The following is an 18,350-nucleotide window of genomic DNA, read 5'->3' on the forward strand; positions in this document are numbered from 1 at the left end:
GCTGCATCGATGCAACAAGTCCAAGAAGTTCATTCAACACAAAACTGACTTCACACGGGACACAAAGGTGGAACATAACTTAATATACACTACCGGTCAAAAGTTTTAGAACAGCCCAATTTTTCCAGTTTTTTATTGAAATTCAAGCAGTTCAAGTCAAATGAACAGCTTGAAAGGGTCCAAAGGTAAGTGGTGAACTGCCAGAGGTAAATAAAAAAAGGTAAGCTTAACCAAAACTGGAAGATAATGTACATTTGTCCATTTTTGAATTCTTTTCATGTCTTTGTAAGTCATTTTGTGTCTTTTTTTAGTCATTTTGTGTCTTTTTTTGGTCATTTAGTGTCTTCTTGGTCATTTAGTTTCTTTTTTGGGTGATCTGAACTGTGCGTGTGAGATTGTGTTCAGTGAGTGGGGGTCAAGGACAACATGCATGTTAAATTGGGGGTCGCCACTCAAAAAGGTTGAGAACTACTGGTATAAAGAGTGACAAAGCTGGGAACGGAGCTGGAAGACGTTTACAGGTGATACAAACAGTCTCCTGGTCAAAGTTTAGCTTCTGGTTGTCCGGTTTAGTTCTACCAGTCAACAGCTGCCTGAGATAAAAGCTGCTAAAATGCATCTTTTTTTGCAGAAACGTGCCAAAAAAAACCTGGTTACACAACAAATGTACTTATTATAACCGAATACTTATTCTTCATTAACTCTACAAAAAGTAATGCAATATAATATTTAAGTCAGGACGAGCAGAGCTGCCTTAAAAGAGAAATCAGGTGATTTAGTATCAAGAGCGACAAAGTTGCATCAATGTAACAAGGTAAACACAGTCTGAAAGTCCTCCTACTGTCTATTATACTACATATACTACTATATACTATACTATACTACCTCACCAGAAAGTACATAAGTTAAGTTACAGAATGTGGAAGCCAAGAGGGAAAAAAGAAAAGAGAATAAAGCAGAAAATGTCTCAAACTAACCAGAGCTTTCACCAGGAGACCAGCTTCAGGTCCTGTGTGAGAACAAAAGTTGACGATGTTCTTAGAAGAAATGTGGGTGTGTTATGTTTTAACTGAACTATGTCACTTGCAGTAGTCACATGGTCCTCCTAACTACTCTACCTCCATCAATTACTTCCTGTTTAAACTGTCTTTTAGAGCCGAACCAGGAAACTCTGAGCCCTAACCTTAGAGAAGAGGCTTTTCTTTTAGCCTAAACGATGAATTTGAAACGTAAAAAAACAGAGAATGACCATTGAACGGACTGATAACAACCTACTGACCAACCAGCAGGCGGAGCCGGCCCTTTAAGGCAGCTATTCTCAACCTTGGGGTCGCGAGATGATTTCTGGGGGTCGCCAAATCATTTTGGAAGTCAGCTCTGTCTCCACTGTGTTAAAGTGTTCATGTGTTTTAGTCTTTTTGGTAAATTTGTGTCTTTTTTTGATCATTTTGTGGTCAATTTGTGTCTTTTTTGGTAATTGTATGTTCTTTTTTTAGTCATTTTGTGTCTTTTTGGTAATTTTGTTACTTTTTTGCTTAATTTTGTCATTTTTTGGTCGCGGACAACATCCATGTTAAATTGGGGGTCGCGACTCAAAAAGGTTGAGAACTACTGCTTTAAGGAGCGGGCCCTTTAAGGAGCAGGTTGTTCGAGGTTGTTAAAAGTCAATGATGTTTGGTTAACGTACGTTTCATGGGTCCTATTATATATATATGGAACTACTTCACTTCCAGCATTTCTTTGCATTTATTTCCTGTTTAAACTGTCTTCTATAACTCCTAACCATGAGGTTTTTTGCCCTAAACTTAGAGAAGTGGTTTTGTAGTGTAGTCATTGGGAAACTGCAACCTTTTCACTAAACTGAACCAATTTGTTCACCATTAAAGATAAAAACCTTCTCAAGCTGAAGCAGCCTCCAACTCACCTATGCAATCGTCTGATAGTGTTTGAGATTGGTGCTCAAACTGGACAAACATCTGAAAACAACCTGGTTTCTACACAGACTTTGTCACTCTTTATACTTCCTTAGCTGACCTTTGACCTTTGCTCCCGTGGTATTTATTGCTGCCACTAGAGGTCGTCACAGACAATAAAACACGTGTTTATTTGGCCGAGGAAGGTCTGAAACACGTGCTGTTGTTTTTATTTATCACGTAGAAGTTTTAAAACAAACTTTACGGATCTTTGCAACCATAAACTTGAAGTTAAACATGAACAACATTCAGTAAAGAAACTACAGAAAATAAAACATTATGAAGGAATAATATTGATGCTTTTTAAGATCTTGTGGTGAGATTTTGAAGCTCAACTTTTGATCAAAACTTGACGAAACGATCTTTAGTTATTGAGAAAAAACCTGCAGGTAAAACTCAGGGCTGAAAACGTACAACGTCACAATATTATCTGCACTTACAATTCTCTGAAAAGTTGCTTGTTATTAACATGTAAATATAATATTGATTGGACCAAAATAATGTTTAAAATGTCTGTGAACATCTATTTATCTATTTATTTGTTTGGAAATAAACTTGAAGTTAAACATGAACAACATTCAGTAAAGAAACTACAGTAAATAAAATATTATGAAGGAATAATATTGATGCTTTTTAAGATCTTGTGGTGAGATTTTGAAGCTCAACTTTTGATCAAAACTTGACGAGACGTTCTTTAGTTATTTATTCTCTGCTGATGAAGATCATGTGAGGTGACTGAAAGCTCCAACTAAAGCCTGACGCTGGTTCAGAGTCAGTAAGAGGTGATTTAGTGCAGCTTGTGGTGGATTACAGTGACTTTAAGTGAAGAGACACTTGATCCTACACTTCCCAGAATGCAACTTGATCTGCAGCTTTGGGCGAGCGGAGACCACCAGGCTTCTGATCACAGCGAGCAGCTTCACTCACAATAAACAGCAGCTTCAAATGATCAGGAATTCAATTTAAATCACATATTCTGTCCATTTAATGACTTTTACCATGTCATTAATTAAAAGTGCTTCATTGTGTGTGTGTGTGTGTGTGTGTGTGTGTGTGTGTGTGTGTGTATGTAGTTTTGTTTCACTTTGCACCAGAAATTACAGAATTGTTGAAAACTGTGTGTTTTTAACATTCTGTTTTATTGTTTGAATAACTATCTTCATAATATCTTTTTAATATTTATTCTTAGAAATTATTTAACTTTAGTCTTAACTCCTTGTATATTTCTGGAGATTTATTTACTGTTTCTTTGTTTTCTACAGTGACAATAAAGAATTTTAATTAATAAGCAGTGGTGAGATGTAACTAAGTACATTTACTCAAAACATACTTGTACTTCACTTTAGTATTTCCGTGTATGTAACTTTATACTTTTACTTCACTACATTTAGAGATAAATATTGGACTTTTTACTCCACTACATTTATCTGACAGCTTTAGTTACTTTTCAGGTCAAACATGATCAATTTAAAGTGATTATTATGAATTAAAGCTCCTATAAATTATATAAGTAATTAAAATGACAACAGTAAAATGCATCAATAATAATAATAATCCAACAATATATTTTCAAATATATAAAACAATCTGCATAAAGAGTACTTTTACTTTTGATACTTTATTTTGGTACTGATACTTTTGTACTTTTACTGCAGTAAAGTAATCTGATTACTTTTTCAACCTCTGCTACTTGATTGTTGTCACTCAAACGTGTGAATAAAGACGATTTCTTAGAATTATAAACCAAAAATATTACTTAAGCTGCTGTCACAAGGTTTAATCATTAAATATCATTAAACTTTAGTTCACTGTTTCTTCTCATCTACCTATTTATTTTAATGTTTTTTGTATGTTGTGTTAATCTCCTGAATTTAGAAGAAAATATAGAAAACATTTAAAAAGTGTGTGTTGATATTGGTGTAAAATATTATTGATAAGGTTATGTATTGACAGTATGTTTCTGTTTCTGGAGCTGATTTTATCCTGATTTTAAAGTTTATTTTGTGCTCAGAAAAAAAAAAACTTTCACACACTGACTCGTGTGAAGGTATGTGTGGGTTTTCCCGCCCTGGCAGCCGTCTGTCAGGCTGCCCAACCTGAGCGGGAAACCTGCAGGTAAAACTCAGGGCTGAAAACCTACAACGTCACAATATTATCTGCACTTACAATTCTCCGAAAAGTTGCTTGTTATTAACATGTAAATATAATATTGATTGGACCAAAAATAATGTTTAAAATGTCTGTGAACATCTATTTATCTATTTGGAAATATTTGGATATATTTATTGGATATATTTATTTGGATATTTGGAAATTGTTAATGCTCTCTTTATTATTGTCTGATTTTATTCTAACGTGTTGCATTTTTATTTGTTTCCTATAGTTAATACTTCTCTTACATCTCTTGGATAAATGTACGTTTATTATTATTACTACTATTATTCTTATTGATGTATTTATTCTTGTAGAATTATAAAGACAGAGCTTTACGGCATTTTATTTTTATTTTTTGTGATGCTGTAATTGAAAGCAAATCTGACTTATAGATAAATAAATATCTCCTCTTTATTCCGGGTATTTATGATGTCCTATGTTTATTATTCTATGGAGGAGACGGATCGGAGTGAAGGCCTCAGAATGATTCTCACTCATGTTTAAAATGTAAATAAATATAATAACTTCTTAAAAACAAACCTCCCTCGGCCCGGGCCGTTCTGTTATATATTTTAGATTTATTAGGCTATATTGATTATTATAACAACAACGATGTGGAGGAAATTATTCTCATCGAGGAAAAAACTCCAAGACATCAAACTAGAAGCAGAGAAACACGGGAACAGCGGAAGATCTGCGGCTGTTGCCGCGGAGCAGCGAGCCTCCCTCCGGGGGGAAACCGGAGCCCGGAGCCGGCCGGTACCGGAGCCCTGAGCCGGTACCGGAGCGGCTCCGCGGGACTTTTATTTCAGCCCGATTCACATCATTAGATCTAACCAGTGGTTCCCAAACTGGGGGACGTGACCCCTAGGGGGGCCCAGGGTTATAAAATGGGGGCGTGGCGAGGATAAATTGAAATAATTCCATTATTCTCTAATAATAAATCAAATATTACAAATAGGCCACAAAAAACAAAGATGAAAAAAATATGACAAGACCATTCTTGCACACACACAACAACACACAACAACACACAGTTTTTTCATATAGAAAAACTTATGGAACCACTGGATTAAACTACATTAAATAAGCGGAGGTTTATTTCTGATTTATTTATTTTAATTTATTTCTTGTGACTAGGGGGGCAGAAACACGCGGACACACACACACACACACACACACACACACACACAGAGAGAGAGCAACGGAACTCAGCAGACTAATGTCCTGCGGAAATATCTCTCATAATTAAAATAATTATTAATTAAATCTGAAAATAAATGAATAGATAAATATATAAATAAATAAATAAAATAAATAGATAAATAGGGAGAAGGTGAATTGATGAGAAAACCACGTGCTCTGCGCCACGTCACACACCTGATCAACGTGCGGTCACGTGATGTTTGAGTCACTTAAAAAGAAAATAGGCCGGGAAACACAAGTGCGTCATTACGGTAAAATAAATAAATAAACACACGCACGCACACACACACACACACACACACACACACACACTCTCTCTCTCTCTCACACACACACACACACACTACAACCCGCGCGCTCATTCTGGAGCAATTATTTAATTCTCAGATCATTTTCTTACTATTATTATTCTTTTATTAATAATTATTAGGCTTCTGTTTTATTGGTCAAAATAAAAGCTCCACACATGACTCAATAAAAACTAAACTAATAAAATCTAAATTTCAAACCTGAACATGTAAATAAATACAACTAACTGGAATTATAAACAAGCAAATATATATATTTATGATTTAATATTTATATCTTCTATTAGGCTACTAATTTTACTTTTAGATTGGTTTAATGCCATACTTTATAGTCATGTTGTTTTTGTGTTTTTGTGTTTCACCTGATTGAAACAATTCTCCTGATATTAGAATATCCTGTTTAATGATGTTAGGAGAAATAAAAATGTTTCTAAGAGCAGTTAATTATACGTTTACACATAATTGAGACACAGTGAAGAAATTATATCCTGTAAATTAAATAGAAAAAAAACATAATTTACTTGTTATTTTTTATTTAATCTGTTTCCGTCTGAACTTTCATACAAAACTTTTCCATCTTGATAAATAAAATACAAATAAAATTAGTCAGATGTTTGATGTTTTATATCAGTTAATTTAACATTTGTGGGATTTAAACTGTCAAACAAAACGTGACATTTTTCATATTTGTCCTACATTTTAAAAACCAAATAATAAATCTATTTATCAAAACAAGCAGATGAATTCATTTGTTGCAGATTAAACTAAAGCACAACCACTTTATTGTCTTTGAGTGTATTAATCCTAATGAAAATCTCTGTATTTTATCATTTAGATAATATTTTCTCTCTGCTCCAGGAAGTAGCCCGGCCCAGCGCTCTGCCCTCAGAGGCCTGAAAGGTTCAGTCAGCGACCTTTGACCTTTGAGGATTTAACCCTGAAGCCTGAACATCTGAACCAGAGAGACCCGGAAGGCTCAGAGAGCCGCAAGCAGCTGGAAACCAGCCGGAAACCAGCCGGAAACCAGCCGGTAAACAGCAAATTCAGATGATTCTTCATGTTTAATCCAACAATATTTCAACATTTTATGACATCAAATAACCATGACGTCCTCGCCGAACTGATTTTTTGTTCGATATTTAATTTAAAATAAGATTCGATTACATGTTTACTCACTTTAAAATTAAAAGTCACCACAGTGCACTTTGAGATGAAAAAAGATTCAATTTTGATAAAAAATAAATCATTTTATATTAAATAGACCAAATTTGGAGACTTCATTTTTTTTATTATTAAAGAAACATTTGAAGAAGATTTTTATGGAGGACCAAAGCTGCCAAAATCAACAATATATAAATGTAGATAAATTGGGGATATAAATACAAATTAAATAAATTAAGAAGCAAATTCAATATTATTAATTTATGTCACATTTTATCAATAAGTGCATTTTTAATTAATTTAAAAAAATGTTTTTTTATATATATTTAATGTAATTTTTATTTATATTTTTATATTTTGGCAGCTTCCAATATTTGAAAAACTGGTGGGAACTTTTAAAAATGTTGAATATATAGATTCAATTTGTTTCCTATTTTTCCCAACAGTGAACAGTGTAATTCTGCACAAAAGACATTTCCGTAGTGACAAATTATTACGAAGTCTTCAGAGCGGACAAAACCAAGATGAGTTCAAGTAAACTGCTTTAAAATGAACTCAAAACTCACCAAAAGATTTTAACTGTTAAACCAAACATTCAACTAGTCAACAAACCAAACCAGTCAGAAAGAATCAACACGTGACGCAACAATGCAAACTGTTCAAAAAATCAATTAAAAAATCCTCCGTTTATCATAGAAAGAAAAAAGTAAAAACAGGTATTATGGTGAGAGTTTGAACTTTCTGACTGTCCTTGAACTGCTCATCTGTTACGAAAGTTTCTGTCATAAAAAGTGACCAAAACTTGTGTTAAATGTTGATATTTGTGTCAGAATCTCTTTATTCTGCTGAGACCAACGATCACGTAACAAATATTCACTGAGAATCTGTTTACACAGAGCTGAGGGGAGAGGACAGGAGAGGCTGTTTACACAGAGCAGAGGGGAGAGGACAGGAGAGGCTGTTTACACAGAGCAGAGAGGAGAGGACAGGAGAGGCTGTTTACACAGAGCAGAGAGGAGAGGACAGGAGAGGCTGTTTACACAGAGCAGAGAGGAGAGGACAGGAGAGGCTGTTTACACAGAGCAGAGAGGAGAGGACAGGGCAGGAGAGGCTGGAAACATGACAATGCTTCAATATGTACAATATGTGGAGAAATTGCACAAATTGCAAACTGCACAAAGACATGTTTACGTTGTTCTGGTTGTGATATATAGATATAGATATAGATATAGATATAGATGCCATAGAGCTGCAGGACTTCTAGATTTACAGAGATTTATAGGATAGGAGGAGAGGAAAATGTAAAAAGAGCTAAAAACGCTCTGAAACACCGTTTACTTCCTCCTGAATCTGTGCGATGCAGCAAAAAGTTTCATTGTTTGCACTTTGACAGATTTGTTGAAGGTCCATCATAATAAAGCTAATACTAATAATAGATTAAACCAAATTATTACCACCTTTAAAAGACATTTTCTTTCAGTCTTTCATCAACTTTTTACAACTTATTTCCCAAAGAAAGAAAGAAAGAAAGAAAGAGAATCTCCCCTCTCCTCCCCCGTGTCCTTCTGTTGCTTCTTTTGTCTTTTGACTGCTGGTCACCCCATTTAACATGGGACAGATAGCATCAGGAGGACAGAGATTGGGTTCCCCGGCAGCTCCATTGTTGGGGGGTGAGGGGGTGAGGGGGGGTGAGGGGGTGAGGGGGGGTTCTTGCGTTACAGTGAGACTCGTTTAACTCGCACCGCTCTTTTAGGAAATGAACAAATTGCTGCTGAAAGTCGCTCTTTGTTGTTTGAGCCGAGCTGATCTCAGAGCAGCCGACAGCAAACAGTCTAACTAACAGAGCTCAGATCAGCTGATAATAACAGACCTCAGATCAGCTGATAACTAACAGACCTCAGATCAGCTGATAACTAACAGACCTCAGATCAGCTGATAACTAACAGACCTCAGATCAGCCGATAACTAACAGAACTCGGATCTTTATTCAGAGTTTTCCCCAAAAAAAGTGGCCTTAGAGTCAAAGTTTGGATGCTGGAACTGAGGGTGAGGGTGTTGTGAGCTTGACATTTTAGATGCTGATATATAAAAACTATAAGGTAAGATATAAAAGTAGAAGATCTGAGGAATCTGACGGTACCAAACATGCCTTGGTATCTTTTCAGGAAGGAGGTGAAATAACATCTAGATCTTTCTGGAGATAACACACAGATTTACATTCCCACTTTATGCAGAAACCACACAGTGTTAGTCCTGCAGTAAATGTGTTATTGTGTCCTCTTTTGTGTGAATCTTTGTGCATCCTGGGGTCCCTAAACAGTCTGTGAGCTGCCTAAATCGGGTCTGACTGGAAAGCTGAGACTCTTGACCTCTGACCTCAGGATATCTGAATAAAAATGGGTTCTATTTGTACCCACAAGTTTCCTCTTTACAGACATGCCCATTTTATGAAAATCAAATGTAGATTGGGGTAGAAACCATGCAGGTTTTCTCAAGATGATAGCAAGCAAAAATGACATGCGGAGTTCCACAAGGCTCCATTCTGGGGCCTCTAACCCATTGGTACAAACCAGAATAACCTTCCAGGAGAAATGCAGTAAAATGTGTTAATGTGGTCCCTAAAAACAGTCTGTGAGCTGCATAAATCAGGTCTGAGTGTAAAGCTGAGACTCTTGTGGATTCAGTGATTCAATGTTCTTCATGTGTGATGATGTTAGTGAGTGAAACTTGAGCTTGGTGTATAAAATGAGCTGCTGTGACCTCTAGGATAATCACAGCCTCATGAAACTTTACAACCACCAACTAGAGACCTGGAGCATTCAGAGGATGGAGGGCTGACACACTAGATTCACTATAAGCAGCAACACAACACAAGTGCTGACAAACAACCGCACAAAATACACAAATCTACTAAATGTCAAAAGTTTCTGAAACCAGATCACAGCATGTTCTGAAGGTCTTGGAGTCTGAATGTGGGATTCTGTGAGTTTTATACATTTTTATCAGTTCTCAAAAAGAAAAAAAACGTGTTAAATCAGCTAGTAGAGGCCTGCTGGTATGTGCAGCAGGTTGTTATCAGCTCATGGTTCAATGGATGCTCCATGTTTACGCTACAAAAGCACTTCTCTAAGGTTCGGGAAGTTCCTTTTTATGGCTTAATACTCCGTTTCTTTACTTCCTCCTTCGCTTTCACACTGCATCACATCACTGCTGCCTTGTTGAGAGTGCACCACCAAAAACACACTTTTTAACACTTTCAATGGGCTGATAACAACCTGCTGCACCCACCAGCAGGTGGAGCAGAGCTCAACTCATCCACACTTACAGGAACAATTCATAAATCTGCTGATAAATTCAACTCTATGGTTTCAACGTCAGCCAGCACGATGTTAAAACAACCAAAAGAGCGTCATGGAGGAGGAAATGAAGCTTTTTAAGAGTGTATGGTTGTTTTAAAATAAACAATAAATGAGTAAAAAAACAGAGAATTGTTGTAAAAGTTCCTCATAAGTAAGAAAAAACTCTTTGATGCAGGATTTACAGGAAATTATCTGCTCAGAATTCATCCAAATCGCTCGTTCTGCATAAAACTTCCTCTGTTGTTCTGTCCTGTTATTGTTATGCATTAAATATAAATATAATAATAATAATAATGTCCCTCAGTTCTTTGACACTAACACTCTGTCCTGTTTCACACAGAGTCAGTATTTTAAGGCTGATGTGACTTTAAACATCCAGCTGCAGACAGATGTGCAGATGTTCTACGATGGCGCCAAAATATTCTAAATATTCTAAATATTCTAAATATTCTAAATATTCTAAATATTCAGACTTTGTCCCTCGGAAACATCCAGTGATATTCTCCATGTTTGGCTCCTCAGAGAGCTTGAAATCTGTCGCTTCATGCCGACATTCAGAACATTTTGGACCCAAGCTTCAACAGTTCCATCTGAACCAGAAGCCCCAAAGCATGATGGGAAAGTGACGTCATCAGCGGCTCTTTCAGCCGCGCAGACAAAGAGAAACAAAGCGAGCGGATGAGTTGAGACATGAGGCTGATGAGGAACACAAACGTCCATCAGATCATCAGATATCAGCAGAAAGACAGAGCAACACAACACTACCGGCCCGCAGCACAACACTCAACCTGCACAACAACAACAACAACAATAACAACAACAACAACAACAACAACAACAACAGGATGAGAGAAAACCTGAGCAGAGCAAAATACAAACCATACAATCATTATTATTACTGTCTGAACACAAACAGACAAAACCAACAATTAACAGCGACTCGTTTGTCCAGAACACAAATATTCTACAAAAGCAGCAAATCTGCAGATAGAGAAAAATTGCTCAAAAAAAATAAAACAAAAAGTGTTTCCACTGATCGAATTGTTGCAGCTCTGAACACAAACATCCACAACATGATATTTTAATATCCAGAATATTGTCCGTTTGACCTCCAGCTCCTGCAGCTTTCATTTTAAATTTAATTTAAAAAAAATTAAATTAATATCTGGTATACTTGCCTTAAAATTAAAGAAACACATCAAGATGATGTTTGATGCTAAAGAAAAGCTCTTATTTTGATGTAGTTTTGAGGATTTTCACAATAAAACATAAAAAAAACAATTTCAGTAAAATGTAAATGTTGGCAGCAGGATGCAGCTCTGACCTTTGACCTGCAGCACCGATATTTAAGTTTATGCATACAATAAAATTAAATAGAAACATGTTTAATGTTTGACACCAAAGAAAATCTCTGATTTGGTTTGTTGGAGGTTTCTGGTCAAATATAACTTATTAATAAATCATGAAATGTTGGAGAAACTTCTGACCTCCAGCACCACGAGCCTGTGGGTTTTTAAAAATAAATATCTGGAATATTTTCCTTAAAATAAAACAAAAATCAAATAGAAACAGCTTGGGATGTTTGATACCAAAGAAAAGCTCTGATTCTAGATGTTTACTGGTTTACAGTTATTATAATACATGATGTGTTGATAAGTCAACAAATATCTGAATAACAGGAGGAGGAGGAGGAGGAGGAGAGAGGAGGAGAGCAAGAGGAGGAGGAGGAGAGGAGAGGAGGAGGAGGAGGAGGAGGAGGAGGAAGAGGAGGAGGAGGAGGAGGAGGAGGAGAGGAGAGGAGGAGGAGGAGGAGAGGAGGAGGAGGAGGAGGAGGAGGTCCAACAACCTTCCTGAGAAAAATAAACAGAAATAACAAACTGAGCTGCAGACACAAATGTAAACATGTAAATAAAAATATCCGGATTTTATTTTTGGGATTGAGACACACACACACACACACACACACACACACACACACACACACACACACACAGCAGCAGCAGGATGCGCAGCAGCAATAAATTAAAAAAAACGATTTTAATAAAATAAAATCTTAAATTCAGTCTGAGGGGGAATTTATCACTAAAAATATTGAAATATAAAAAAGGCTCAAACACACACACACACACACACACACACACACACACACACACGCACACAAAGTGTCTGTTACACACTTTCTGACAAAACAAACCTGAGAGCAAAAATAAAATGAAATAAATTAATGCTTGAATTCGGTTTCATTAGTGGAAAAAAACCTGCAAATGTGCAGATTGAAGGAATAAACCAGATCAGTCAGAGTTAATGAGGCAAAATAATATAAAATAACCATTCAGAGCAAAAAGATAAAATCTCATTTATACATCAGAAACACGAGACAGACTGCAGCTCTCAGCGATAATCAGGCAAAAACAACAACAATAACAACAACAATAATTATAATAATAATAATAATAATGATAATAATAATATGCAACAGAAATAATTTTCTGCAGAAAAATCTCTGAAGCATCAGAGAAAAAAGATCAAATGTGAAAGTTTTGTAGCAGCTTTTAGCTCCGTGTGTAAAAACACAAAAGCAAAAAATCTGAAAAAGCTTCTGAAGATGAAAACACGAACAATCATCAAACCCGCGAGACAAAAGCAGCTGAAGCAGAATCAGAGCTGAAACCTGCTTCATCTCTCACAAACACAAAGAATCAGAGAGACAAACAGAGAAAAGCTGCAGCTTCAAACAACAAACTGAAGCTTTCTGCAGCAGATTCACTCTGATCCGGAAACAAAGAGACAAACTGACACAAACACAACTCAAAGTCGCTCACACTCACAAGAAATTACCAAAAATCTGCAGCTTTTAAGAGTAAATTCAAGCATTTGTTGTCTGTAAATAAAGAGGAAATATCACAGTTCACTGCAACAATTATCTTCCATTGAACAATAAACTGTCTTATCTACAAATAATGAGACAAACAAACCAAGTGAGAAGGAAAACTCAAGATCTCCAAAAGAGATTTCTGCAATAAATTACGAACAAAAACAACAATTTAAAAAAATAATTTGAAGCTCTTTGTAGCAGATTCTGTAATAATCTGTGAATAATGAGACAAACATTACCACCTGACGGAGAAAACGCTCATATGGACTAAATATCTGAGTTTTCTGCAAAAAAAAAAATGATAATAAATTTAAGAAAATAATTTGCACGATTTAATAATAAACTGGAGCTGTAAATCTACAAAAACACAACAGGACCAAGAAAACTCGCTAGAAACCAGTTTTCTGCAAGAAATTACGCACAAAATCAGGTTTAAAGATCAAACAGAAGCTGTTTGTAAACGAGCCTTAGGTTGATCTGCTAATTATCAGATAGATCAGATATGATTCACAATCTGAACTTTCTGCAAAAAACCCACCAACAATAGTCACGTTTAAAGGAAAAACAGATTCTGTTTGATCTGTAAATAAAGAGACAAAGATAAAAAATAAAATACACCACAGGACAAGAAGACAACTCGCTCAAAACCTGAGTTTTCTGCAGTAAATTACGCAAAAAAAAAAAATCAGCAGGTTTTAAAAATAAATTGAAGCTGTTTGCAAAATAGATTCTGTTGTTTGTGTAAATAAAGAGACAAACGGATCAAACACGCCACGTGAAGAAGAAAACCCGCGAATTCAGACTCAAAAAACAACAAAAATATGAATGAAAAATCTGCAGAATTAAAGAAAAAACTAAAACAGTTTGCAGCAGAGATTCTGTTTAATCTGTAAATAAAGAGGGAAAACACACAAACACACACACACACACACCATGTGAAACACACACAGTTCACCACTAAAAGAAACTAAAACAGAAAATGTGATTAAATGAGGAACTTGTGCAGCTTCAGCCTGTTTTAACTGGTCTGCCGCTCAGACTGCGCAGCTTTCTGCGGCTGTTCTGCACCAACCCGCAGCGCGGTGCGGCGCGCAGCCTCCTGACCTCCGCTGCAACGTTTGACACAGTTTTTCCACCCAGAAATCTTTACGCTACAAGCTTTACGCACACGCGCTGCTGCGGTTAGTGTGTGTGTGTGTGTGTGTGTGTGTGTGTGTGTGTGTGTGTGTGTGTGTGTGTGTCAACAATAACAACAAGCACAACTCCCAAAAACACAAACACGACAGAGGTAAATGTCCTGTCGCCTCTGGAGGATGGAAACTGATAGTTTTCCTCAGAAAGAACCGCGTTAATAATAAAACTATTTCCGGTCCGGTCCGGTGAGTCTGTGAGACTCAACATGTGGAAACAAGAAGAAGAAGAAGAAGAAGACATGGAGACTCGGCGGCTGCAGGAAAATAAAGACAAAGGGATTTGCGTTCGTTATGAATGTAACCTATTCTTTTATTTTTTATTTTTTTATGATTAAAACATTTTTTTCTCTTTTTTTAACTTGTGTAAGCGACAAACACGGGAATAAGAATAAGACCACAATAGTATCACAACCATGAAAAATTGTTTTTTTTTTTAGAGACGACAATTAAAGGACAATCATTCCAAGTAGATTAGATAATGAGGCTTTTTTTTCTGTCAAACATTTTCTTCCTTTTAGAAAAGAAGCTAAACCCCAAATTCAAATTACAGATAGTCATTTTCTCTCTCTTTTACTAATTATACAAAAACAAAATAAAATAAAATAAAACAAAGAGAAGAAGAAGAGGCGTGAAGGTCCGATGTTACCGGCGATCACTTTACAGTCAGAGAAGACACATCACCGCGGAAAATATCCATCTGGAGGAAAAAACGAGACTTTTACGATCCAAAATCTGATTTAAATGTGGATTTTTTTCTGTTAAATTCATTGGTTGCAGCGCAGTTGAACATTAAGTCCCAAACGAGGTGGATTAAGGCGGAATGTCTGCAGATGCACCAACAAACATTCGGAGAAAAAAATCTTTTTGAAATCGGCGCCACCAGACTCCAGTCAAATTTCCTCTAATTTAAGAAATATTCCAACAAAAACTGGCATAGAAATCTCGTCTAAATGGACATTTTCTGCAGTGAGGGAGGCAAATTCACCTTCATCATCCATCCATCCATCCATCCATCCATTCACTCACTCATTCATTCATTCACTCACTCTTTTATTTTCTACTACATTAGGCCTCTGCCAGCTGAATAATGACTCTAAATGTCCTAAGAAGCGACTCTTTGGTCTATAAAAAGTACAGGAACAGTTTTTAAACTGGGAAATGAAAAAAAAAAATAAAAAAAAAAATGGAGAAACAGCCTCAGGATTTAACGGCGGGGGTCGCTTTAAAAAAAACACACATTTCATTTTATTTTTAGAAAATAAAAATTAGTGTTTAAATTTTGTGAAATAAAATCCGCCGCTTCTTTTCTAACCCGCACGAGACCTGATAATACTGCAAACATGCGGCTATTAGAGATATTATTATTATTATCATTATTATTATTATTATTATTAATAATCATTATTATTATTATTATTATTATCATCATTATTATTATTATTATTTTAACCTTTTTTTAATCTCAAAATTAGACAAAACTATTTTTAAATACACATTCTAGAAAAAGTAATGTCTCCTCCAACAACAGCAACAACAACAACAACAATAACAACAACAACAACAGCAACAACAAGAACAGAAAATAATCTTCAGCCTGTCAGTCTGAGCTCAGGGCACACTGCGGCCTGACTGACGGAATATACAGAGACACCCGGACACTGAACAGACATTATGTACACAGAAAGAGAAGATGGAGCAGAAGAAGAAGAGAAGAAGAAGAAGAGATAATAATAATAATAATAATAATAATAATAATAATAACAATAATAATAATAATATTAAAAAATACCTGGAAACTTCAGGGTTGCTTTCTGTCACTTTCTGCTGCTCTTTTTTGTTTTCTGTCCTCTGTTTTCTATAGTAGGTAGTTTATAATAATTTTGTATTTTTTTTTTTTACAATGTAAATGTTCAGTGTAAAATGTTCAACTTACAGTTCCAGTCATTTTATCACTCCTTCAGGTGGAATGGGAGGATGGATGGAGGGGTGAGGTGAGGTGAGGGGGGGTTAGTGTATAAGCGGGTTGGAGGTCGAGCCCTGGTTCTGGTGCGTGAAATAGTCAGACAAACCCCCGGAAAGTCCCGAGGAGAAGGCCGGCAGAGAGCCGGACAGGGCCGGCCTCAGAGAGTCACAGGGCAGCGAGGAGGAGGACGGAGTCTGCGGGGAGTTGGAGGCCGAAGCCCGGGCGGTCTGCAGGGAGCCGCCGCCGGACTGCGTGCTCATGGACGGGTGCGGGACGTGGGGGAAAAAGTAGCTGGTCTGCCCGGCCAGCAGGTTGACCGAGCACGGGTTGAGGGAGTACGTGGCCCCGGAGCAAGGCACGGAGAGGCCGCAGGGCACCGCCGAGGCCGCCAGGGCCGCCGCCGTCAGGTGGTGCGTGGCGTAGGGGAGGTCCCCGCCGACCAGCCGGTCCATGCTGAGCCCGTTGGAGGACGGGAACGACGAGTGGTTGTTGCCCATGTTCTGGGTCAGCATGGTGCTGTAGGACATGGGGTGGCCCGGGTAGCCCGACGAGGTCCCGTTGTAGCCCAGCGCGCCGCTGGCCCGCGGGTGGTGCAGGGACAGGAAGGGGGACATGGGCCAGTACAGGGAGCCGGCTCGGTCCATAAAGGTGAGCCCGGAGGTGAGCCGCGCGCCCCGCTTGAAGGCCAGCTTGGCCCGGGACGTGGTGGAGCGCCGCCGCAGCTTCCCGGTGGTCCCCCCGATGAAGACGTCGTCGCTGCTCGGGTCCAGCATCCAGTAGTTGCCCTTCCCCGGGTCGTCGTAGTGCCGCGGCACCTTGACGAAGCACTTATTGAGGCTGAGGTTGTGGCGGATGGAGTTCTGCCAGCCCTGCTTGTTCTCCCGGTAGTACGGGAAGTTCTTCATGATGAACTCGTAGATGCCGTTGAGCGTGAGCCGCTTCTCGGGACTCTGCCGGATCGCCATCATGATCAGCGCGTTGTAGCTGAACGGAGGCTTCTCGTACTTGCCGCTCTTCTTCTCTCCGTCCTTCCCTCCGGAGCCTCCGTCCCCGTCTTTGCCGTCCTTCTTGTCCTCCTGCTTGTCCTTGTCCTCCGGGCAGCTCTCCTGGCTGGACGCCTCACTTTTCGGGTCCGCTTTGGCGTCCTGCTGCGCGGCCGGGAGAGGAGTCTTCTGCTCGGCTTCGTCCGCGCCGCCGGGCCGGTGGTGCTGGTGGTTCTGGTTCTGGTGGAGGTGGTGCTGGTTCTGGAGGTGGTGCTGGTTCTGGTGGTTGTTGTTGTCGCTTTGCACGGCCTCGGGCACCAAACTGTTTATACTGAACGACGATTTAGGAATCATTTTCACCTCTTTGCGCTCTCCCATATCCAACATCACCGGCTCTGAGGGGACGCACACAGCTGGGTCTCAATCTGTCCGGACTCTGCCTGCGAACCAGGACGGGAAGGACGGAAGGGGGGAACGATAGGAAGAAAGAAAGTATAGCCCAACAAACTATTTCATGTTCGCTTTGGGGAGAAAAGAGGAAACACACACACACAACACACACGTACACACACATCGATAGGAGACAGATAGCTGCAATTAATTAGGAGCCGCAGCCACTAAAGCAAGTAAAAAACATTGGTTGGACCTTTCCAGTCCTCAGCCAACCAGGGGGACATTAGGATTAAATATTAAGGCGTCCTCCGCGCCGCCAGCCAATCATGACGCGCAGGGAAACACACACATCCACCAGAGCTGCACGCTGCAAGAAGTGGCCGACACACACACACACACACACACACACACACACACACACACACACACACACACACACACACACACACACACACACACACACACGCTTTCTATCTTTTATCCAGCCTGAAACAAATCTACCGGCTCTAAATAAACTGAAGATTCGTCAGATTTTATCTCAACTTTTATATTTTCTGAAGCGAATGATTTATTTCGGTTATTTTGTTGATTTTTTTTTTTTGCATTCTTCATGCTTCAACATTTCCCTGCAGCTCATATTTTAGCTGAAATTTAAAACAAAATCACATGTTTATTCGCATTACTTTATATGGAAAAAATTATTCTGGGGTTTTTAAAAAAAAAAATCTTTTACGGATGAAACAGAGAGTTTTAGAGGAGCGGCTCTGCAGCACGGACACTTT

The 18,350-nt window shown here is 38.3% G+C and overlaps 1 protein-coding gene across 2 annotated transcripts in view; it reads right to left on the reverse strand.

Moving 5' to 3' along the window:
• Positions 1-17,811, reverse strand: part of foxg1a (forkhead box G1a) — a 34,466-nt gene extending 16,655 nt beyond the window's left edge. The window contains exon 1 of one of the 2 annotated variants that reach the window (XR_009395879.1): positions 16,163-17,811. Coding sequence is in view for 1 of the 2 variants with exons in the window: in XM_059353651.1 (XP_059209634.1) it covers positions 16,237-17,562 (1,326 nt within the window). In the remaining variant the exon portion in view is untranslated. Of the gene's footprint in view, positions 1-14,514 lie in introns of those variants that run through there. The other variant, XM_059353651.1, reaches the window with a different exon arrangement.
• Positions 17,812-18,350: the final 539 nt, after the last annotated feature.

This window comes from Centropristis striata, chromosome 16 (assembly GCF_030273125.1).
Source record: "Centropristis striata isolate RG_2023a ecotype Rhode Island chromosome 16, C.striata_1.0, whole genome shotgun sequence".
Lineage (NCBI taxonomy): Eukaryota > Metazoa > Chordata > Actinopteri > Perciformes > Serranidae > Centropristis > Centropristis striata.